Genomic DNA, 26857 nt, shown 5'->3' on the forward strand with positions numbered 1-26857 from the left:
ATAAAATTTACAATTTTCAACAAAGGACATAATCGAAATATGAAAATAATTCAATGTTTTAATGAAAATGTTCATTAAATGATGATGATGATAATGATGATTCTTACCTGAAAACCCGGCGTGATCGGTGTGAATGTATGGCACTTACATCTATCATGTGTACTAAATTGGCCATAACATCTAGCAGTTAGTATAACGAACACATTTTGTATGTTCCTTGTGAAAAGTTGTTTATTTTATAAACATTATTATTGGGTTTCAGATCGTTATAGCCATTTTATATGAATCGCAATATATGTAAATGCTATAAAGATTCAACGACGCTATATCTATATATCTATATATATATATATATATATATATATATATATATATATATATATATATATATATATATATATATATATATAAACCTAGTTAAAATTAAAGCTAAATTATTTAGCAATAAGGCCCGTTGTCATTCCAAAGATATATTGATTGTTATTAATTTATTAGAAAATTTAATAATTATTGAACAAGTCAATTGTGCTTCAATTGTGACAATAATTGCACTTCAAGTAGGTGTTATAAAATTAATTACTGGATATTATTATAAGTATGAAAACCGTTGTACAAAATAAATGTAAAGAAATACTACCTGTAGTTTTATTATTTCATCATTTTTACATCCTTTTTTATCAATATTTTGACAACAAATAGACAAAAATTTAAACATCTTTCGGAGTTTTCATTCATCTTTTATTTTACACATAATCTTTGATAATCTTTAAAGAATTTTTATCGAATTTGGAGCCCAACAAGTTTGGAATGTTTTATAATCATGTATATAATATCAGATTTCAATCGTCTAAACAATAGAAGTTTTTCCATAAACCACATATCAGTCTATTTATTATCGTAAATTGAGAACATTTTTCATTACAAATTTCCATTTTCCAAATTGAAACCGTACAGGGAACATTTTAAATAAAAGATATTTATTTTACGTTATATATTAAAAATAATTATACAATAATACATTATGAATAAGGCAAATGTCTGAAATTATTATTATATACATACTTAATGATTATTGAATTGCTGTATACTACCTAAGTATACTATCTTAAGTAGAATATTATTATTTCAATTGTAATTCTAGAGAGATTGTACGATTGATTAAACCAAATTGTCGACGGCAATATATTTTTGGGTAATTGGTGCTTTGAATATTAACCTCCATATGAAAACCATGTTACTCTATGGTCAACGATTGAATAATAAATCCACAAAAAAATACGGCCAATTAGATTTGATTCAGGTGTGGAAGTTAAGCAACAGAAAAAAAAATCTTTTCTTTAAATACTGCACAATTATTAAACAATCTTCGGTCTTTTTATCAAAATAACAATGTACATATTATACAATTAGCTAAATGGCTAAAAAAAATTAAAAGGTTTTTGTATTATTTCATTATGTATTATTACATGATGCACATTAAGTTATTAGTAAAAAAGACAATCTATAATTATTTACTAAATGTGCAGAGTACAGAAAATGTTAGGTACAGACAAAGAGTTCACAAAACAAAATATATGAATTTGACCAGTGCTACTTGAATAAACAACCGTATATAAATTAAATTATGGCATCAGTCCGCGAGGTCAAAAATATTCATAATACATAATACAAAACTTATGTTTCAACCTCATAAGTTTTTTTTTTTTTATATATATAATCAGTGTACTAACTAAATACTGTGTATAGCAATTTACAAATACTTAAATATAAAAAAATTGCAAAGTCTAAATAGTGACAATATAATCTTAAGAACGGCTTTAATTTTAAAGAAATTATTTATATACATTTTTTACAATACATACAGAAAAAAAGATCAGTATTATGTATCCCACCTTTCACTTCTAATCTTAATTTATATTATAAATATTATAATCATAAAATATATTTGATATATGGAAAAATAAATAATGTTTGACATGTAATTTATAATAAAAATATAATTTCAAAAACAAACTTTCATAGGCATAAAAGCATTGAGCATTAGAGAAACGCCTTTAATTCAGGTACCAAAAATTTCCAAATAAAACATATCCTTTTAATTTTCTCTGCCTACCTCGTAAAATATCTGGCGTTAAGACAGATATATATAAATAATACAAAAGACAGGTACTTAACGACTGTTGCTACACGAACTTGAAAATACCAAAATTTTATTTCTGTTTGTAAAATAAAGAATTATATTGTCTAATTGCGAACATATTTTATTACATGGCTACTCCCGATACGATCCAATTTCGAGAAAAAATACACAACATAATTAAAAAATACAAATGTATTAGGAACCTCATTAAAAATAAAAATATTCATAGACAGTCTTATACTTAATATCAATAAATTTTACATACAAAAAAATCCATACATACCGAGTCATAATATTCACAGACTTACTTTAATATTATCGAGTTCTTTACATACAAACAACCGTAACTACCCAGCAACAGTAGCGTAACGCACACATCATACATTATAAGTTATATATGCATTCAAATAATCCCCTTGATTGTCTATCAACAACTTCGGAGGCGGCTGTAAACACGCCGCGGTCACCGTACTCACTGTGCTAACCGGAGCTGACGTGCCTTCGAGTTCCTTACGTCGCTTCCTATTCTTCTTGTCCCAGGGTGCGTACGGTATCTTCAGGTGGACAGTCTGTATGTGCAGTTTGACAGCACTGCTCTGTGTGAAACGGCGATTACAGTGTTGGCATTGGTAGCGCTTTTCACCAGTATGTACCTGCGAGAAAAGGGCTAATTACAAACTTTGTCCTTTAAAAGTCATCTTTCCAAAATAATGTTTTTTAATCATCGAGGGCAACGTAACTTTCAAATATAAAGTACTAGCTGCATATCATGGCTTTATTCGTGATAAGGATAAAAGTATTTAATTTAATATATGGTCTACCAAATTTCATAATTTTTTTTTAAGTATTTAAAAGTCTTTTAAATACGATTAAATAACAGCCATCTGACCACCTTTTCAAACTTTCACATTTAAGTTAGTAGGTACATTATCATCACGCTCAATATATAACCATTTTAGAATGTGGCATCTACCTTGAAAACTATAAAAAAAAAACTTACAACAAGATGGCGGTCCCTGTTACTGGGCATACTGAACCGGCGGTCGCAGTGCGGACACTCGTACGGCTTCTCGTGCGTGTGCGTGCGCATGTGCACCATGAGGTTCGCGTATTGCTAAAAATAAAGACATAATTTTTATGATTTCGTTTCATAAAAATGACATTTTCAAAATGATTAAATACGGCAATTGAAACTCTATTCTAAAGACTACTCCAAAACCGATAGAGAATTGATAAAGATATTATGCAACATACACTATAATAAAAGTAGTTGCAAGCGTAATCTGAAAATTATTGACTGTATTAGCGGCTAGAGCCACAAAAACACATCATTACCCGTTTAGTAGGAATTTTGGGAAATCATTTCTGCAACATTCACTTCTATAAAAACATTGTTAAGCTTTTTACCATTGCTGTATTTTTATCCAACAAAGAACCTGTTTTTATATTTTTTATACCACTGAGGTACTAAACTAGCATACGGCCCACCTGAACATAAGCGGTTACCAACAACAAAGGTTCATCCGCGGCCCTTTACGGGGCTGCAGGTGCGGGCCTCGAGCGACGGCTCTTTGCCCGAGCGGCCTGCGTAGGCTGCCGCCTACGCGTCAATAATTTGAGCCCGTGGGGCTGAGCCGACACTATTGTAAATAGTGCCGGCTAGTGGAATTATAGTGGGAATAATATTGAAAAATGGAAATGGAAATAAAAATAAAGCGGTTACCGTAGCCTATGAACGCCTGCAATACCAGTGGCAATACGTGCGCGTTGCCGACCTTGAAAAAACCTCTTTACCCTATTTTTGAAAACCCCATTTAGTAATTTCTTGGGAAAACCCCTAAAACCTGTGCTTGTAAGTATTTTATGTTTCGTCTATGCAGCTGTCTCCATTACCGCAATAAATATTATAGAGACAATTTTAAAATTACTTACTAAAATCAGAAATATTTAAAAGAACTAAGTACAATATAAAACTGCCAATTTGAATTAAACACTGGAGACACGACAACCGGTACAAAGTCAAGCAGTCAAAAGATTAATCACTGCAGGGTGATGGTCTTTGCGGTTTCTAAAAGCAAACTCACCCTAGTGGTGTGTCCGCATACGTCACACATGTAGCGCTTGAGGTAGTCTGCACCAGGGTGCTCCGATTCATAATGCTTCCGCGCCTGGACGTCATTGGCCAAGAACTTCCCACACTGGAATGATACAGTATGATATTTTATTATTAATGTTTATGGTCCTTTCAACTTATCCCCTAAAACATATGATTAATAAAAATAAATATACATCTTGTCAATAGGTGAAAACGAACTTTACAGATATTTCATCTTATACATTATTGATGTTAAACATTGGATTATTATTATTCATAATATTATTTATTAACCTTACGAAGCTTTAAACTAAGACTCTAAATAAAAATTTTCCAGAGGGAGACTTTGTACAAAAATCGGTTGCTTGGGTACCTCTGTCCCATTCGTGTTTGTACCGTGAAGCAGTTGTGTTTTCATGGCTGTGTTTCGGTTTGAAGGGTAGGATATGGCGTGAATTTACAGGGTACAGAGGAATAACATCTGAGTCCTTAAGAATGGTAACGCATGGGGGGTATCATGGGCGAAACAGTCTACTATGTTATGTCCATGGTACTGCTCATGTTTATAGGCGACGGTTACCACTTTTCATCAGGTGGGCCGTCAGCCTGTTTGCCATTCTAAGTTGTATAAAAAAAATGAATAGGTGTAAGAAAGATGAACATACCACTTCGCAGTTAGTGGCGGTGGGCAGGCCGATATTGTGTATCTCAGACTTCCGTGAACCAGAGGGGCGGCCGGGCCGTCGACCGCTCTTTACCATTCGCCGCGATTTGATCGACCTATGAACAAAAAATTAGTAATAATATAATAATACTTATACACTATACCGTACCATATCAGCAGTTAACTGTCCACTGCTGAACATAGGCTTCCCCATAAGAGGGTTTTGCCAGCAGTTGCGCTCACGCTTGGCGGGTGGGTTGACAACCGCAGTCAGCCTTTGGTGAGTTTTAAGAGGGATGCTGCTGCCCATCTCTCGTCCTTCCTTAATTGCCTTTTACAACACCCACGGGAAAGGAAGGAGTAGCCTATTCTATACCTAGACCACATGGCAATAACTTATTCTGTATTAAATTAATCCATCTTTACAAATCCATCTTTCTTATCCATCCAGCAAACAAGATGCTATTACAATTTTTGGTGTCAAATTTATCATAACATCAGGTTGTACCATTCCTAGTACTAATTAATCAAATATGTTGTTTGTCATTAATACAGTACCTGCACAACCATCCAAAATAAAATGCATAGAATTATCTGAAAGTCCGTGGTAAGTCCGGTTTTTTTTTTAATGGGAGATAACTGAAATGGTAACCCCTCCCTATTGGTATACACTGGTGCTCAATCAGTGTGTAGATGCAGATGAAACAGGTTAATTGATCCAATGACGAATTCATGAAGTATTAATCAAGATGGTTTCTAGAGGAAACCCTGTGAAGGTCGATGTGATAGGGTATATTGCTAGTAATGAGGCTTGTAGGTCCCCAATACTAACAATCCCTTAAATCCCACCAAACCGGACCTTTGTACTCTGTGAAGAAAAATACTGGGCAATGGCAACGCATGGAAGGTATCATGAGCGAAACAGTATACTCTGTTATATCCATGATATTACTCATGTCTATAGGGAACGACTACCTCTTTCCATCAGGTGGGCCGTCAGCTTGTTTGCCATTCTAATTTGCATAAAAAAATTAGTTTGTTCAGGTCCCTAATAAAACAATACAGTTATACAAACCTATTGGTGCTGGTGTGTTTACTGGAGCTACCGAGGTGTGTGACATATGCTGCCGCGCTAAGAAACCGCACATCGCAGTCAGCACAGTAACGGGACTCGGACCCGGCCGCCTCAGTTTTCGTACCCGACACTTCTACTTCTATCCCATCCGCTCCCATGTGCACCTCCCCAACACCCGCTCCCACTCCGTCCACCTCTGTACCGCTTGCACCAGCTCCAAACGTACGCTCACTTAGCGCGATTTCCTATACCAAATACACTGAGTTACACTAATAATAATAATTAATCATTTTTCAGTGCATATGAGTATTTGCATTGTTTGAAATGAGTACAGCACTGTCGCAACAGCACTGATTTCCCGCTGAATATTTTGGAACACAAATATCATTACCAACTTTAATTTTTGACTAAATTTGATTAAAATTGTATGTTAATTGAAATTCCAAAATAACTTTTCGATGATGGAAAACATTGATAACGAACCAAATTAATCAAGTGACGGACTTTGAGGTTGGATTCTAATATACTCGGTGAAATATGAGCATGTTGAGTGTTACATATGTTCGTCCCAACAGCAATAGTTAACAAATACTACTGACTACCCCATTAGGAATTATAGCTGTGAGTATTTTTTTTATTTCTTTCATAATTCCCATATAGGTTTCAAGTAAATGAAACCCAAAATGCATATTTGACAATGTTGGAACAAATTGATGTTGACTTACCTCCCTACTATGTGCTATTTTCTTATGACAATAGAGTCCACTTTCGCTCACAAAACTATGTCCACATAAATTACAGATGTAAGTCGAAGGGTGTTTTATCCTGATATGAGTTAAACGAGTCGACGCCTTCCTGCGAAATGATACATCAATATAAATAGTGAGAAAAAAAAATTGCTGCCCGCCTTCATGTTTCTTTATATTAAATTCAAAATAAAAAAATATTTTATACAAACTTGAACTCTTGTTTGCAGTGTGGACACTCATACGTAACATTCTTGTGCCATTTGTAATGCATTTGTGCTTGACCCCTAGAATATTAACAAAAAAATATAAATACTTTAATAAATTCAACTAAAAATAACATTAAACAAGTAAACAATCTTACTAATATAATAAAATTGTAACTAGCCGATGTCTATACATAGAAGATATTTAAAAAAATATTATGAGGCATTTTAATAAGACTAATAAATGCAAAATAATAATTTTTAGAAATTTTATATGTCTGTCTGTATATTTGTTTTGGCATCATACAAAAAATACTGCACTAAATTGTATGTATTTCTAAAAGTCTAACTTAGAAACTAGCGTATGTTTTATCTTAATACATGATATATACAAATAGTCCATTTCATTGAATTTTCTACTTCTGAAATCCACCTGTACGAAGTAATGAGCAAAAAGCTAGTGTTATCTAAATAAGCAATAAATAAAAGTATTACGAAAAAAGAGATAATATAAACCGATAATATATACACTTACTTGTTGTAGCAAACATATCTACACATCTGACATGAGAATTTAAACAAGTGAGTGATGTTCATGTGCTTGTACATCTTACGAGCGTCCCGGAAATACAGTTTGCACATGTCGCATTGAAATTTGCCCGCGTACGCCTGCCGATAGATTATGCGTATTAGATTTTGTCTATATTCCACTGTTATAGCTCTATGTGCAATTTTCAACTATTTGTTTAGCAAAAAGGAAAAGTGGCATATTTATTGCATTTATCTCTACTGGACACAATATGGTAGGGACAAGTGTTAAAAACTCCACTACCTCTATTACTATTACCCCATAGGGAAAAAAGTTAGTAGGGACAAGTTGAACTGGCCCAAACTCTTACCCAATTTTATTCCCCCCTTATACAAGGAAAAATATAGAAGACATCAGTGTTAAAGATAACTGATTTAGTTAGTGAGACACTTCAACGTACACAACGACACATCTCACTAATACATATGGAAGTTAAGGAAAGGATATTTTTTTTATGCAACTTAAAATGGTAAACAAGCTGGCGGCCCACTTGATGGAAAGCGGTAGCCGTCGCCTATTGACATGAGAAGTACTATTTTTCATACATAAAATTTAGAGATCAAAAGCTACTCACCGGATCATGCTTTCTCATATGTTTACTGTAAGTGGCTGTTTCTCTAAAACCTCTAAAGCAATATTCACATCTATATTTTGATGTTATATAATTTCTTGTTTTTCGCCTATCCTCAACAAGTTTGTATTGCTCCTCTTGAGTGACCGGGGAGTATATTAAATAGTCTTCAGGCAACTTGGTGATTTTTTTTACTGGACGTAGCGTGACAACACCCTTAATTTTCTTACCACCTTTATTGTGGAGCCAGCTGGGTCTCGAATCGTACCAGTTGGCATCTTTCTTCCGACCCTTTTGTAAATGCATCCAAATATAATGCTGCTTTGCTGATGTTCTGTAAATAAATGTAAGTAAACTCACATTATGAATGTAATAAATAGAAGTGTAGTATGCTTGTCTGTTTATAACTTTTTCACAATTACTGATAATGGTTTTGAAAAAATGGCTGTATAATGAGAGAAATTATTCAAATAATGTATATAAAATAATAACAACACTTGCTAAGCATGCACATATTAAATATTAGAAATGAAAGATTTTAATAAATATTTTTAGTACACATTTGAACTAAACAGCATCAATATGATTTTACTCAGTTTAAATATATAAAATATTTTATTTTGTAATCTCAGATAATATATTATTTTACTTAATTGCTGTTGACAGTCACATGAGAACAAATGGTAGAAAAATTAAACAAAATAATTTTAATCAACTGATCAATAATATATGACTCTGAAGGCCTAACTCTAAATCATTTTAATCGATCACACTTACCTATCAAAACTGACTTCGGGACACTTCCTACATACATATTTGTACATGTGTTTCTCTGTCATGTGGGTTTTTAGCAGAAATTGTGTCTTGTAATAGTATAAACAGAGATCACATACAAATGGCCCATTTACATGCTGAAAAATATAATTTAGAAATTTTTTATCATACAGTTTACAGTAATGCAATAATTAGGTTAAACTTGACATTGCATTCACATAGGTAAGTTAAAATAGTAACAAGAGTACTGAATAAACCAATTAGAAAATTAATCCAATAATGTTTTAGTTCCTTTAATGATAACATGATACCACCAATATATCACTAGTGTTGCATTTAAGAATGTAAAATATCACAATTCCAATATTGATCTATTGGATTACAAGAGTAACCCACTAGAACACACTGATTAACTATATTAAAAATATCATATGTCAGTCTCTGTTCTAAACACTATAAACATGGCAAATTTTACAATCACTGCTTGAGCTATTGAGGCAGAAAGTACAAACTAATACTCATATATATTAAATTTAAAAATATTAAGGAAGTGAAGACAATAAAACATAAGGAAAACGGTTACAGCAAACCTAATAGTGATTTCATGTACTCCCATAATTTTAGGACTTTATTAACAAAAGTGATAAAAAAAATTTGTGGTCTTACCTTATCATGCATACGTAAATGAATTTTCAGTCTGTTTTCATTGTAATATGCTTTATTACAGATTTCACAACGATATTTACCAGTGCTAAACATTTTGTAAACCTCAACTGCAGCTTTAGCCTCTTTCTTACTAATAGGATACACATTAGCATATTCTTCATCCAAATTTGAGCCATCTGCATTATCTTTGTTGACTTTATTTGACAATTTACATGATGTTTTAGATATATCAGCAAAATTTTCATCTTCATTATCATCATCACTCATAATAACATCATCATTGAAGCAGTTATCTTGTTCTTGATTATCTTCATGTTGATCAAGTAATATTTCATCATTGCCGAAATCAAATTCCATTGAGGCATCATTGACACTTTCAACTTTAACAATATTCTTTTTATTATCATTATCTGTGTAGGTTTGGCTTTTAAATTCAAAAATATTTTCATTAGAGAGTGTGTTGTAATGGATAACTGATATTTCATCATTTTTAAGTACACTTATCCGATTATGTTTAACCCATTGAAATTTTACTTCTTCATAGTGTGTTCTACATGGATTTATATATGATAGTGTAGGTCCTATACCAATTATTTGTTGATTTAAATGTTCTAAATGAAATTCTTTTACCTAAAACAATAAATATTATTGCTAAGTTATTTACTTACAGTTTTATATGCAAATGATTTTACAATTAATCAATTAACTAAATTATTTGGCAGCCTATAATAAAATATTCCTCTTAAACTATCTCAATTGAAGACTCTTTCTTTTAATGAAGGCAACAGCTGAACTTTAGGCAATTTTTACTGTGAAATACTGAAAAAAAAGATAATTACTCATAATGAATTTAAAATCAAAATTATTTTCCATAAATTTAGTAACCTATCACTTGCACCATACTATAGCAATCAGAATTTAATTTAATTTATTCAGTATATGGTACTCTTAAGTGTTCATGAAGAAGTATGGCAATGTTGCAACAGACATGTTGCGGGTGTCTGTTGCAACATGTTCACAGATTAACAGATAATTGTGATTATTCCACACTTCAATAAGCAAAAATTATAAATACTCTTGGAATTGGAATTATCAATGTATTTTTTCAGTATTAATATAAGACACAAGTTTAAAGTTCTGATGGTGAATTTAAAAAACAATAAGAGTATATCAAACCTCCTTATTTCTTGATAAAATTTCTTGTAAAGTAAAATTAGCCCTTTGACATTTTCCACGGAACTTGAGAAAATGTGTGACATAACCACAGCACAGTCCACAGAGATAACCTGGCATGCCATTACCCTTGTAAGTCTGGAGAAAAATATAAGTGTAAACACATATGTAAATAGAATTAAGTTAAGGTTAGATCACCTCATTAAAACTATTTCAAATAATGAAGTCTTAAAGTAAACAAAAGTATAGTGAAGAAGTACATAGACAGATCTCTTTGATTATTATTATATACAGCAATTGCTTTAGTTTTAATAAGTGTAGCTGGGAGAGGAAACTTTGAAAGGAATATTATAAAGAAAAAATATAGGTAATTGGGCAGTGAAAATCATGTGATTCATTGATCATATAATAATATGAGGTAGAAATTAAATCAGTTTAATTAATGACTCAATCAATACATAAAAAATAATAGAATAGACTTGTCAAAGCTAAGTTGATAGGTTTTTAGCAGATAGCCAAACAGCACAGTTCTTCAAGGTATTCATTAAAACTGAACTTGTTTGTCTGATAAGACAAACTAACTTTAGTATAACTTCGAGTGTCGGTGTTTTTTGATTATGTATGTGCTTTAATAATGAGTTTAAAGAATATTATTAGACATTGAATTTTTTAGTAATTGCACCAGTACAACCGATGCTTTAATGATTGATTCTTTATACTAGTTACATGTGAAAAAAGTAATACTACAATTATATCATTATGAAAAGAAACCTCACCTGTAATCCGGATACCGTATTAAAATCACGCCTTAAGTGACCACTATCCATGTTGAACAACTTCAATTTTGTGCTAAAGCACACTGCACAGGCCTTTAATTCCAACATTATGTTAATATCGAAGTGTGTTCATTTCTAACTAAAAACAATAATAATTTTTACACCACTCGTAAGCATTTTTATGGTGGCATCAAGAAATTCATCATACTCATCAAAATTTTATTTAGAGCTGAAAAACAAAATTACAAAATAAAAACTGACTATGCTGGATAGTTGGCTTGATTTTTCTTTAACAAATTGGCATTGACATTGACAGCTGTCATTTTGTCAAGATGTCACTACCACGCACGTCTGTTCAATCTTAAAAAGATTTTGGTATAGTTCTTAGCTAAGAACAAGGAACGTTTCTTAGATCCGATCCAGCAGTGACGCTTGGTCTCTGTTGCCTTTACTTTTGATTGAAATATGGCTAAAAAGAACATTAACTAATAGTTGTGATTATATATCTACCAAATTACCCTAAGAACATGTGTTTTTAATTAATAAAAATGGAATTTTAACCTTGCTTGCGCTATCGGTATACGCTGATGAGGCACAGGTCAGTCGGCCCAGCGTGAAGAATTCGAAAAGAATTAACCACGATGGTTTCCAGGGAGAACCGCGTGGGGATCGAGCTGATAGGGTGTATTGCTAGCAATGGGGCCGTTCCAAACCACTTCTAACGATTCCTTTCCCTCCCTAAGAACAAGTGGTATCTACTATTAAATAGAATCGCAATTCTTTCTCCGTGCCAAATTTTGGCACTTCTACTATATTAAATCTATGGCATAAATATAACTATATTCTATCTATGAACAACTTTTTTTAATAGATGATAATGAAATGAGAAATCTACCTGTGCTAACGGTATAAGCTGGCGGGGCACTAGTGAAGAATGATAGGTAAGAATGAAAAAAGAAGTCAGATGGCCCATCGTGATAAATTCACTTGGAAATCAGCACGGTGATTTCCAAAGGAGACTGCATGGAGGTTGCCCTGACAGCAATGCTAGCAATGGGACTGGTAGCCCGCATTACTAACGTTTCTTTACCTCCTCTATGCACAACTAAGTATATATGTTGTTTTAATAAGATTAATTTCAACTATACGGGTGTAACAGACAGGTTGGCAAAAACTAAAACAGTGAATTCAGACAACTATTACGGACTGAAAACTAGTGGAAATTTTAATTTTTCCCTCTTTATTTGCAATAATATTTTACAGTGAAGTACTATGAAATACAAAAAAAAAACAGCAACGTAATATTCATATTAAAATCCTACCGCGTCGCGTGTAATCAGCTGTGAAAGGTGAACGACACAAGTGTACGAAAACTACCTACGAACGAAGAAGAGCCATTGACCAGACGATATCTATGTATAACACGTCGTGTCGATCGTAAAATTTCAAATACATTGCGCGGGGACAAAACTAAGAATCGTTAATTATATGTTTTTGGTGTGTTTTCGGTAGGAAAATAATCAGCCATCTGATTCAAACCATTCATCTGAATCAGCTGTTTTTTTTTGGCTAATCTATCCTTTCCACTCTGTATATATAGAATAGTACCTATATCAATATCTTTGTAAAAGGGCACGAATGGAACCTTGCCCGCGGTATCAGTATACGCTGGCGAAACACCAATTAAAGATAATGAATAAGGATAAAAGCAGATCAGTTGGCTTCTCTAACGAATTTAACAATAATTAATCATGGTGCTTTCCAGGGGAAACCGCGTTGAGGTCGACCTCATAAGGTATATTACTAGCAATGGGGCTATTAGGCTGTTATACCCATTACTGATAATTCCTTGCCTATACCAATAGATGTGGGATTACACACTAAATAGGTACTATGCATCTGAGGGATTCTCTCCTGAACTAAAATTTTCGAGTCCATCCCAAATGAAAATTTTATAGGTGTACTCTATAATTTATGAAGTGATTATGAAATAACAAATTGTGTAACTTAATTCATTAATTATCCTGTCTATATGTCTTATAGATTAGTATTTACTTTTGAATATAGCTTTTTATTTATACGATAAAACAAACACTTGGTGGCAAATACATGATACAGACTTTGGCGTATTCTTGAACTATTCCTTTTCTCCCTCTTTCCCTTTTAAATTACGACTTCGTAAATACTATTTAGTTGTAGATAGGAACCTTAAATAACAATCAGACAAAAAGAATAAGTATAAATTTTTCATTTATATATATATATATATATATATATATATATATATATATATATATATATATATATATATATATATATATATATATATATATATATATATATATATATATATATATTTTTTTTATTATTATGTCATTTGTAAAACCAACAATATAGAGAATGTCCTACTTAAAATATTAAACAGCTAGAATATTCCGCATACTATACAAGTAGACATTTATAAATCGGTATAATTTATGTACGCGTTTAAATAATCTCCGCGATGATCTAGCGATATTTGCGGTGGCAGTTGTACGCAAACTGGAGTCACCGCATTCGCTGCGTTGACTGCCACAGGTGTTATTCCTTCAACTTCCTTCGGCCCACCCTCGATTTCCTTGCGCTGTGTTCGCTTCTTCTTAGCTCTGGACGGGTACGGTACTTTCAGATGGGCATGCTGTATGTGCATTTTACATTCATTCTTCTGTCGGAACCGGCGGAGACAATGGTGGCACTGAAATGGCTTTTCGCCTGTATGTGACTGAAAAATAATGGCAGTTTCAGATTTTATGTTAAAACAACCCCTACTGTAAGATAGTTTGTTTTAAACTTTTGAGGACCTTGGGACATACAGCCTTATCTTTTAATGGTCACGGGTTAAATTCTCGTGTAACTTAAACATTTGTATTCATAAGTACGTCTGTTTGCATTGGTCTGAGAGTTTTCTATATATGCTATGTATGTGTTTCTGAAAAAAGTGTTTAGACACAGTTGTCTAGTACCCATAGAACCAGGTCTGCTTAGTTTGAGACTAGATGGTGCCGCGTAATATGTTCAAGCATAGTAAGAGATTGCCATAGATGTGCTATGACCGTATGCATTATGAAATCGCAATAGGATGACGTCATTGAAAAAAAAATTCAAATAAAAAATGTATCTCCATATTTAGGACATATATTATTGATATAACTAATTAATTTAAACCGATAATGTAAACATAATGCTAAATACAGAAAAACTCATTTTTTATCAATCCATGACCAAAATCGATATGATAAAATATTTGATGTCTAATTCTATAATTGTAATATTAATCCCACCCCATATTGGGGACAATTATTTTTTCTTCAAATTATCTATAAGACTAATACATAAGAATAATAAGAAACTCACAAGAACATGGCGATCTCTGTTACATGAAGAAGTGAAGCCACGGTCGCAGTGCGGACATTTAAATGGCCTCTCGTTGGTGTGTGTACGTATGTGTAATACAAGGTTCGAGTATAGCTGTGGAGAATAACATTATTAATGTACTAGCGATCCGCTCTGACCTCGTTCGAGTAGATAGAAAATAACATTAAATCTATATTATTATAATTATATGATAATTAACTCAATATATGTGAAAGAATTTTTATAATCAGTTAAGCTGTTTTTTTAATTTATCCATTGCAAATGAACATACACAAAAAAACAACCTTTCCTCTTTATATTAGTATAGATAAAGAAAATAAATTAAGGATATATACAACGGATAAATTCGCCTCATAAATTAAGCTCTTGTGTTGACAACCCAACACAAATATTAATTTCTTTTTTGTGTAATGGCAATAGCACCTCTCTCTAATCTAAATCCCACCGATATGGGCATGTTTCAAATTGCTAATAAATATACCTAATTGTGCATTATCCCAAGAGATATAGCAATTTCACCCCAACATATATAATAAAAATATAATAAACCAATCTTCCTTGCCGTTTGTCTAGGCATAGAATGAGCCACCTCTTCCTTTCCTGTGAAGGAGTCGTAAAAAGCGACTAAGGGTACTTAATGGTCGAAGGATGAGCAGTAGCGTATCTCTTAAAACATCACCAAAAGCCTACTGCGGTTGCCAACTTGCTTGCTAAACGTTGCAACTACTGGCAAAACTACCCTTATGGAGGAGGTCTATGTTCAGCAGTGGGCATTTAACGGCTGATAATAAACCAAATTCATCCGGATGAGGGTGGAGACTCTCCCTGTCACGTTGAATGTTATATTATACGAAATATCGACAATTCGACATGTCGAATATACTTTCACTCGAGGTAATGAGAACATTCGATGTTTTCACCTATCGCAGTAGAGATTAGTCATGATTATTTTTTTAATTAATAATAGATACTTAGTAGTATTTCTTGTTGAAGAATCAATAAATAAATAAAGTGCATAGTGAATCAACTAACACTGGTAATGTATCCACACTTTTCACACATGTAACGTTTGGGGAAGTGCACGCCGGGGTGCTCCGTCTTGTAGTGTTGTTGTGCCAACGTAGTATTGGCCAGGGTTTGGTTACACTGCAATGTTATACCATTTTGTTATTCATACACACTTGAAATTACTGTATAATAAGCGCAAGAATCATTTGATGGAGGAAAGGAGTTTTTAGTAATTAGGATCTGACAACCTCATTGCTAGCAATACACCCTATCAGCTCGAACCCCACGCAGTTCTCCTTGGAAACCAACATGATTTATTCTTTGAAATTTGTCACAATAGGCCAACTGGTCTGTACCTACAAATCTGCATTTCAGTTTGAAGGATGGAATATGGAAATAAATAAGGTTACACAGTACAGAAACAATCCTCAAAAATGATATCGCAGCATGTATGCCATTCTATGATGCACAAAAATCCAATTGAAACTGCGTGTTAGCATGGCTGTTTAAGTTAGAAGAAAGGACAATGAAATTACAGGATAAGTCGGCTACGTTCGCAAATAAACTCGTATATTATTCTTGTGTTGTCCTTTTTTTTTAAACTTACCTAGTAAGATGTTCTAGGATTCTGTTAGTGCTATTTATCGTTTTTAAATTGGATATATACGTGACAAACATACCACTGCACATTCGATGGCGGTGATGTAGCCAGCGTTATGTACATCGGTTTTTCTTAATCGTGGCTTCTGCGTACTCAGTCTACCCGATCTGTTAAAAATTGCTTAGTTTTATTACATTCGGTCATTCATTCATTCAAATCAGTTTTGTTAATAGACAGACGTCTATTTTTAAGCAACTTCCAAAAAGTGGCACATAGTTTAATCAATTAAATAATTACCGTGTGATCCCAGTATAAAATGGCATAGAATGGGACTAAATTCTTTCCCGTGGGTGTCGTAAGAAGCGACTAAGGGAACATAATGGTCGAGGCAGTATTCTTCTTAAATATTACCAAAAGTTTAACCGCGGTTGCCAACTCACTAACAATGACTAGGCCTATGTGTAGCAATGGAGAGTTAATGGCCGATATAAATGTATGGTGATGACTGTATTCATTAATGTCCATGGTACTGTTTATGTCTATGAGCGATTCTTCCAATTTTCCATCGAACAGACAATCAGCTTGTTGTTTTCTAAGTTGAATAAAGAAATAAAGTTGACACTCTCTATATGTACAAAATATATATATAAAATATATATACTGACTTGTTAGTGACGGTGTGTTTACTGGAGCTGCCGAGGTGCGTAATATACGCGTTCGCATTAGCAAACCGCACATCGCAATCGGGGCAGTAATGAGGGTTCTCGGCTGCCTTCTCCGTATCTTCTGTTGTTGCCATCGCCAACCTATCCGGCGGTTCCTCTGCTTTTTGTGCCTCTGGCTGACCCACATTATCCTTGTCCACATTCCGCTCATCCTCCCCATCCACCTTTGCATTTGACCACGTCCATACCGCCAATGTGCCCTCATCACGTCTGTTCTGTACGACCTGCTATATGTAAATAATATATGTCAATGTCTAGTATTGTTGATGTGTGTATTGTTTATAATTGTCTCTTTTGCTGTGTATTATGTGTATGTTTTTTTTTTATTGTAATTTGTGTGCTGTAAGTAATGTAAATAAATTATCTATCTATCTATCTATCTAATTAACATTCAATAAATACTATATTATAAATACCTATATCTACAGAAAAAGTTATATTATCAGCAAACAGCTGTAGTACTCGTAATATGCTGTGGCGGGTTACTAATATACTAACATTTTGAAACTAATTCTGAAAATTACTTTTTAATATAGCAGAAATCATGAAAAGCCTCAAAAAAATTAAACCTAAATCAATGTAGTCTGTACCTCGTTTCTGTGGGCGATATACTTATGATTCATGAGTCCGCTTTCACTCACAAAGCTGTGTCCGCACAAATCACAAACAATCGTGGACGGATGGTACATCCTTATATGAGTTGACCGTGCTGTCTGCGTTCTTTAAAAAAAAAACATTTAATTAATAAGTGCCACAAAATCACACCAATTATCCGGTTTACCTATAACACGAAAGTGGTCCCCTATAGCTAGCAATACCCTATCACGTCAACCACCATGTGGTCTCCCTTGGAAACCATTGTATATAATTCCTGGCCAATTGATCACGATCAAATAGCCTGACTTCATTCTTACTTACACACATAATGTATTTTATCTATATTTCTTTTTTATTATTTTTTTTTCCAGTGGAATTTCGTGGCTCGCTTTTGAACACAACTGATTATCAGTGTTTTGCTCTTTTTAGGGCAAAGCAATAAGCTGAGTTGTGACCATTTTGTGTTACTGTGGCACATGCATAAAGGGGAAAAATTGTTACTAATTTTATGCATTTGTTTTTATTTATTTATTTTTTAATTTATTGTATATGTTTCTTTTTCTCAATCAGTGTGCTGTAAGTAATGCAAATAAATTATCTATCTATCTATCTATCACCTCTGACTGATAGCCCACCAACATAAATCGATAACGCAAACAAAATTACTATTTCATTATATCTTTTCAATTAATTTCACAAAAAAAAGGACGTTACTGAAGCACCTCATAACTTCGTTATTTACAAACCGATTTCGAAAATCCTTTCCTTATCTGAATGGATATACTTTCAGAAGGGTTCCATAGAAATTTTATCAAAATCAGGTTATTAATTTTTACATAAAAATAACTAGTTTCCACACGATTGAAGTCAGTTTTTTTGTGGATGTGGAGCACAATCTTGTACAGTGTAATGAAAAACCATATATAAAACATCTAAGAACGCATAGAATGGCGCCAAATAAGTCGTATTACTGGAATAGATAACTATTCTGTTATACTTTGATGGTATCTGTACTGTCAATCAATATAAAAAGTAGCTATATTCCCCGGTTTCATCCGTTATCTTGTAGCTATCAAATGCAGAAAGAATTTTTAAAAATTGAACTGGTAATTCTAGAGATTAGCGCGTTCATATAAACAAACTTTCTTCAACTCTTCCACTTTATGATATTACTTACTATAGAGAAAATGTTGTACATACCTGAAAGACCGATTACAATGTGAACAATTGTACGTGACATTCTTGTGCCAATAATAATGCGCCTTTCCTCGATTCCTATAAAGTATAATGTAAACTTAAGAATTTTAAGTAACCGTCGAGCTTAAAACGTTTAAACAGATCTTCATTATTTGTAGCTAAGAGCCATCTTATGACGTCAGCTTTCAAGCGAAAAAAAACGCACCATAATCGGTCCATTCATTTAGGAGTTACGACACTACAAAGAGACACGTCAAACTTATAACAGCCCTCTTTTAAATCGGGGGTTAAAAACATAATATATTAGTATACTTATAACCTATGATCCGACCTGAATTCGCACGGGTAGATAGAATTTTCGAAAATATTATAGAGCTTATTGTACTGTCTGATAATGTAGCTTTCTATAGATGAGTGATTTTTTAAACAAACACTAATGGGAATTGTTATCCCTTTCACCTATTACATAATGGAGTAAGTAATTTACAGAAAGGCTATTACCATATTATACAAATATTATGTCACTGGAAAGAGAGGAATTGTAAAAGGTAATGGAGTATAAAAATTCTATTGCTAATAATACACCTTAACAGATCGACCTCCACGCGATTCCCCCTAGAAAGCATCGCGGTTAATTCTCTCTGAATTAGTCACTATAGGCAAATTGACCTGCCTTCATCCTCACCTGTCATTCTGGTGCCCCGCCAGCGTAGGCGAGGTTACCATTCCATCTTTACTCATTAAAAAAATACTATATTACTATATAATAATTTGTATTAATAGATATAAATGTTAAACACTGTTACATTAAGTTCATTGTAATTAATGATTAAAAAAAGAATGAAAAGTTAAGCAATTAAAAAGTGTTTTCCCATATATAATAATTTATGGATATATTTTTTGAAGACAGTAACAAGTAGAGGGATTAATTACAAAATATATGTCTTACTTGTTATAGCAAACAAAACTGCATATCTTGCATGACAACTTGAACAGATGGGTAAAGTACATGTGAAGAGATAATTTTTGGGTGCTCACGAAACATAGTTTGCACATATCGCATTGAAATTGGCCTGCGTACACCTGCAAATATAAATTTATATATACTTACAAACTGTTTCAATAGAAATGATTGCAATAGTAAATAATTTGTTTTAACTATCACAACCATAAGTTCCCTTAGTCGCCTGTTACGACACCCACGGGAAAGGATGGAGTATTCTATGCCGGAATACACACAGCTAATATTTATAATAGTAATAAAGAAATAAAGAACTTTCAAATCTAACTATACCGTTATTTTTAGTTACAATAATTCTATAGGCAACAACTAAATGTTTGTTAGAAATTATTTAACAAGTTATTATAACAAAATAAAAACATGGTCTGATCAGACCATAAAATTAGTTTTATTAACAATTTCGCTAAATATATTTTTTTAAATGGTATAAAACAATCAATTAGACCAATAAGGAATCTACTTACCGGATCATGCTTCTTCATATGTTTGGTGTACGTACTAGATACCCTAAAGCCTCTATAGCATAATTTACATGAAAATGATGAATAGATATAATTTGTCGTTTCTTTTCTATCCTCGACAATTTTATATTGCTCCTCTTGGCTGACTGCTGATATTATTGGATAGTCGTCAGGTAACTTTGTAATCTTTTGAACTGATTTCACTCGTTTACTACCTCTCCGTCTTAACCATTTAGGTTTGACTCGATCCCAATCAGGATGTTTCTTATGACATAGTATATGCGACAAGACGTAATGTTGTTTTGCTGATGTTCTGTAAGTAAACATACATCATCATCTTCCTACCCTTATCCCAATTATTATTGGGGTCGGCGTAATATGTTTTTTATTCATATTACAAAAATATTTCGCTTATAGTTTTACGACCGGCCGCCTGCTTGTCGTCAGCTCTCTTTGGGTATGCATTTGTTAGTGGTTTCCTCCACCTACGGTATGGAAGAAAGGATTGAGGAAAAAAGGAAGGGAACGTTGGGAATGCATAAAGGAAATTGGTAAATAAGAGGATAAAGGGATTTATGTGGGAAAGGAAGCCCCCCCCCTGCAGATTTGACTTATATTTATTTAACTTGTATTTGTATGTAAGTAGACATAGAAATACTAAAAATGTAGGCAACAGATTATATCTGTATTAAATAACAGCTTTGCCTATCCCTACAGTATCATTAACATACCTTTCTTTTTTTTAACGTGTGGAAAATCTTCAGCAAGACCGTCCCATCTGCCGAAGGGAGGGCAGCTGGGGTGTGTGGGATTCGTACCCACTAAAAACCACACGACGTACCTCGAGGTGCTTATGTTGGATCCCGGGTTCCCGTTTGTACAACTACCGAGTATCCAACGCGACGGCCCGCCCTGTAGGTGGTGTAGGGCAGGCCTCCTCTCTTAGGGTGAGGAATGTCCCTCCCACCCTACCATCACAGGAGGGCACGGATACGTGCGCACACCTCCTAGGGTCATATGTAGGGTGTGCCTCCCTCAAGGCAACACCCCGACCCTAGTGGGGTGGGGAGGGGGGAAGAGGCGGAGTTGGGCGCGCCCCTTCTCCTTCGTCTGGCTCGGCGGCGGCGCATGACGGGAGCGGTGGGGGCACCTTCCCGCTCCCGCTCGGCCGCCTCCTGCGACATCACCGCTTCACAGAAGGTGAGCATTGCGTTCCACGACCTCTCGCTACTGACTGAACTATATTCGGCAGCGAGAGGTCATCCCCCACTTCCGCAACCAGGACGAGGCGCTCCGCACTGAACGATGGACATTCTTCTAGAACATGTTGCGCTGTGTCCCGATCGCAACCACACTCATGGCACTCAGTTGTCGGCTCTCTTCTCGCAATCTGACACAGGTACTGACCGAAACAACCGTGACCGGTCAGTATCTGTGTCAGCCGAAAGGTCAGTGGACCTTTACGCCGCCCGTTCAACCAGTGTTTCAGCACTGGGCGGACGGATCATCAACATACCTGGATTATAAGTTTCAATGTTCATGAATCACTTGCAAAAAGAGTTATTTTTTATATACATATTGCCGTGTGGTCCCGTCATAGGATATGCTACCCCTTCCTTTCCCGTGGGTGTTGTAAGAGGCGACTAAGGGAGGGCGATGGAGAGGCAATAGCGTCCATCTTAAAATATCTACAAAGCGCAACTGCGGTTGCCAATCCGCCTGCCAAATGTGGCAACTACAGACACAATCCCCCAAGGGGGAGACTGATGTTCGACAGTGGACAGTTAAAGGCTGATAAAGGCCGATTAAGATAATATACATAGACATCTCTATAGAAAACTGATTAATTCACACTCACCTTTTAAAATTGACTTCAGGACACTTTCTACACACGTATTTGTATATATGCTTTTCTATCATATGAGTTTTTAATTGAGATTCTGTTCTATAATAGTATATACACAATTCACACAGGAATGAACCTCGTTTGTGCTGAAAAATAGAAGACATATAATATAGTCAATATAATAAGATTAAAATATTATTGCACGTGTAAATATAATTCCTGACATGATAACATGCAATCAAATGATTACTATCTTTGAAAAGATAGAGCACACGTTAATTTACTATTTCCATTTCTTTAAAAAAAAATGCCATCACAATACTGTGTAATTTCTTACCTTGTCATGCATACGTAAATGAATTTGGAAAAGTCTTTTATTAGAATATGCTTTGTTACAGATTTCACAACGGTAATCACCGGAGCTAAACATTTTATGAATCTCATAAGCTGCTTTTGCCTCTTGCATAGTTATTATGTACACATTAGCATACTCTTCAACCATACATGGTTTTACATACACCTCATTCGCTTCTGATTTTTGTGATACATTATCAGAATCTTGCACTTTGTCATCATCATTTACAACAATATCACTATCAAAGAGATCATTTTGTTCCTGACTATTGTCATTTTGCTCCGTTGTCAATTCTTCCACACCATTTTGCTCCACATTCAAGTCACTATTTTCAGATCCATTATCATCATCAATCACAATAGTATCAGTGTCTTCTGTCTTTTCCAATTGCACATTAGTTATTTCTGTTTTTTCTAAATTTGTAGAAATTTTGTTTTTAATACTAAATGAGTCTTCATTTGGAAGTATGTTATAGTGGAGTACTGGAATGTAACCAGTTGGAAGTGTAGTTATTTCCTTATGATCATCTGATTTATATTTAACTTCTTCATAATGTGTTGTACATGGATCTATGAACCAGAGTTTAGGTTCAATACCAATTACTTCACAATTAAAATCATCAAGAACTATTTCATTTATCTAAAATTATAAAATCAAATTCAATAAAATTCTGAAATTGTTGACATAGAAAATTATATTATTGATTTAACCTATTTTGTGGCATGTAAAAAAAATAAGTACAAATTGCTCTGCAAAAAAGCTACTTTAATCGTGAAGAGACACACACATACAAACATACAGTGATGAACAACTAGATATTTCATAGACACATTGAAACGAATATATTTAAAAAATCATCTGTCTATACATAGGTATTGTGTTGCAATAAGCAAGAAAAATTGCAGTTTTATAAAATGAAGATTAGAGCAAACACTATTGATTGCAAAATGAATTGTAAAAATCGGTTCAAAATTGGCAATGTAATGCCGTAATAATGTCATACAAAAAAAAAAATAAACAAATCGGGACGTTCCTAATGTCCCGGAAATTACTTAAAAAAATTACATAAATTTTTCATAAATGGCACATATTATTTTATGCCTTTACCATTTTTAAATAATCTCCCACAGTATTTTTCTTTAGTTATCATATTGTTATAAATGCAAATGGATGGTGATATGGATGAATAGTTGGATGCATGTTTGTTACTCTTTCATGCAAAAACTATTGAACGATTGGATTGAAATTTGGTACACAGGTAGATAACAAGTATATAGGATTCTTTATGTACTAATTCACGTGGGCAAAACAGTGGTAAACATTTCAGAATAAGTAATTTAATTTGTGGCTGTAGCCCACAAATTAAATTTGTTGCTTGCATTGCTTCCTCATTGTGACAAAATCTGCACTTTTTAGGCATAAGCCTAATTGGGCCACATGCTTGTTTAGTTTATAGTATCTAATGAGAGATCTTGTGATAATACATACATTATTTTTATTCATAAGAATTAATTTCTTAGTTTTCTGAAAACCCCTTAATCACGACTTTCGAATAATTTAATCCTGGCAGCAAGAGCTAGCTAATATTTGTTGCTTCTAAACTTTCAAGTTTGAAATATCTGAACTTTACACTTTAGGGTATGCCACAATAAAGTTCTGATCAAGGACGGGGCAAAGAATATTTAGATATTCTTTGCCCCTTCCTTCGCTAATTGGTCAGCTATTTCATATTTGAGTGACTAGGGATCCATTTTAACATATGGGTAAATTATAATTAAATATTTAGCATACTTCCACATTCCTAGCTAGCATTTCTTGTAGAGCAAAATTTGCTCTCTGGCATTTTTCACGGAACTTGGTAAAATGTGTGACATAGCCACAGCACTCCGAACAAAGGTAGCTTGGCAAACTATCCCCATTATAGGTCTGGAAATTAAAAATATTTATTTATTTACAAATAACAACTTCTCAATATAAACTTTGAATCTATATGGTCTTACTAATAAAATAATTTAAAACAATTTCAATCCGAACATTGTCAATCAATCATCAGGCCTTAGAAAGGGATGTGCAATATCAACCATTTGCCAGGAACTACCAGGTGAGCTAAGGCTGAATCTATTCATGTATTTAAATTACAAATATAATAATGAACATTTTTCTGTCAATGATTACATTGTTTATTGTTTATGTACTAACCTTTGTTGTTTTAAACATATTGTTTTAAATCAGTCTTTTGTATTTACTGAAATGTTTATATAATATACTACTATACTATAAATACAGTATTAGCTAGTTTTATACTTCAATTCTCTGAATGAAAAATGCTTATAATTTGATTTGTATGTTTCATCACATGTATATATTGTCTAACTAGCTCCCATTTATCTTTAACTTTTTAACACAGATTATACTTAAATCATAACATATTTATTTATATATAAAATTATAATTTTTTATATATATATTTAAAATTTATATTTTCAGTTAGAATAATAAGATTTTATGTGAAACCTGCCTAACACAAATGTTAACATTCCGTTGAAGAAACATATAAGTTTAATAGACAGTAAATAGGATTAGGGACTCAATATCTACACAGAAAAAAAATTAAAAAATGGTGATTGATTAGATCATCTTTTATTCATTTATTATTACATTACAGATTTTTTAATAATAATCATCTAAATAAGGAGTTATTTAATTATTGTCTATTTATTAAATGTATAACAATATTATTTCATGAAGAACTTGTAAATTTTGATATAATAATTATCAGTTTAACTTATATGTAATTAGATTAAGAAAATTCTACTAGTTTCAGAAACAATTCGTGATCCTTAGTGATGAGCAACAGTTATACAAGTGAGTGCCTAGGTACATTGAGAGTGACGAACTGTGTCATTGCATTGACTGTATTGGTAAGCCAACGTGTATATACAGTGGTCACAGTGCTACCCTTTAACTCATGACTAAGGATCACGAAATTATTCTGAAACTAGTCGAGCTTTCTCAATATAATTACATGTAAGTTAAATCAGTAGTTATTACATTAAAATATAATGTATACTTATGAAACTTTCACCAATAAAATTTGTAAATTGGCATTACTTTCTTGTGAATGTATCAAGCTCACTATTAACTTGATGGAAAGTAGCAAACGTCGCCCATATACATGAACGGCGTCAGGAACATCACCAAATACACTGGTATATATACCATTAGTATTTTTAAAGCATTATCATTCCTGAGAAATAACACACCTAACTCCGTTCTCAACACCCTGTAATTTCAGCTTCATAGTCTTTACTTGAAACCGAAATACAGCCATGTAAGCACCAGTGTTTAACAACAGAAACATAATTGGGGCCCGCGGAGACTTTTGTATTATATAAAGTAATTATACATATCATAATAATAATTACGCAAAGTGTAATTATTCACTACTTCAATTCAGGGAGAAACCCTTATTCACTAGTACATTAATATTATTGATAATAAATAATTAATACATTTACCTGTAATCCGGAAACTATATTATAGTTATGTCTTAAGTGACCACTGTCCATATTAAATAACTTTAAATTTGTGCTGAAACACACTGCACAAGCTTTTAACTCCAACATGATTATAATATTAAGTAATAATATAAAATTAACGTACAAAAAGTTTAATTCATTTCTGAGATAGGATGACAGTTTGGCTTTTGTTTCATTGCACAAAATACTAAAAATTTCATCGTTTCAGGGTAAACTTACTATATGCAATTCTTTAAATTATAATTTAGGTAGATATTGTATAATAATAAAAGATAATAATAATAGGATAAGAATACTTTGGGATAATACATACTATAACTTCAAACAAAAAACGTTTGTCTAAATCTATGCTACCAATGCCGATACTATATATATACTACAGTACTGTTTTTTTTTTTTTTTATAGTAGAAAATGGAATGGTACCCCCGCGAGCGCTAACGGGATACGCTGGTGGAGTACCAGTGAAGGATGATAGATGAGAATGAAAACAGGCCAGTTAACCCATCATGATGAATTCATTAGGAATTAAACATGATAGTTTTTCAGGGGGAACCGCGAGGCGGTCGACCTGGTTGGGTATATTGCTAGCAATGGGATTCTGAGTCTCCATTACTAAC

The 26857-nt window shown here is 33.3% G+C and overlaps 2 protein-coding genes across 4 annotated transcripts; both read right to left on the reverse strand.

Annotated features, from left to right (window-relative positions):
- Positions 1-473: 473 nt before the first annotated feature.
- LOC113514231 (zinc finger protein 420-like) lies at positions 474-11913 on the reverse strand. Its single transcript, XM_026898255.3, has 13 exons — positions 11476-11913; positions 10703-10837; positions 9527-10156; positions 8864-8997; positions 8090-8420; positions 7462-7595; positions 6933-7007; positions 6700-6829; positions 5975-6219; positions 4901-5015; positions 4225-4338; positions 3141-3254; positions 474-2793 (listed from the first exon to the last, which is right to left on the reverse strand). Exons 1-13 carry the CDS (start codon positions 11581-11583, stop codon positions 2518-2520), a joined length of 2541 nt encoding a protein of 846 aa, XP_026754056.2. The 5' UTR covers positions 11584-11913; the 3' UTR covers positions 474-2517.
- Positions 11914-13844: 1931 nt separating this feature from the next.
- LOC113514232 (zinc finger protein 699-like) lies at positions 13845-26549 on the reverse strand. Of its 3 annotated transcripts, none has more exons than XM_031908192.2 (13): positions 26219-26548; positions 24492-24626; positions 22683-23339; positions 22358-22491; positions 20503-20812; positions 19967-20100; positions 19021-19095; positions 17814-17943; positions 17164-17447; positions 16578-16665; positions 15922-16035; positions 14869-14982; positions 13845-14236 (listed from the first exon to the last, which is right to left on the reverse strand). In XM_031908192.2, exons 1-13 carry the CDS (start codon positions 26324-26326, stop codon positions 13934-13936), a joined length of 2586 nt encoding a protein of 861 aa, XP_031764052.2. In that variant the 5' UTR covers positions 26327-26548; the 3' UTR covers positions 13845-13933. The 3 variants fall into 3 exon arrangements, with proteins under 3 accessions (XP_031764052.2, XP_026754058.2, XP_052752842.1); XM_026898257.3 differs by having other exon boundaries at positions 17164-17450; positions 26219-26547; XM_052896882.1 differs by lacking the exons at positions 17164-17447; positions 17814-17943 and having other exon boundaries at positions 26219-26549.
- Positions 26550-26857: the final 308 nt, after the last annotated feature.

The sequence above is a fragment of the Galleria mellonella genome, unplaced genomic scaffold (genome assembly GCF_026898425.1).
Source record: "Galleria mellonella isolate WM207_F2 unplaced genomic scaffold, CSIRO_AGI_GalMel_v1 utg35, whole genome shotgun sequence".
NCBI classification, from domain to species: Eukaryota; Metazoa; Arthropoda; class Insecta; order Lepidoptera; family Pyralidae; genus Galleria; species Galleria mellonella.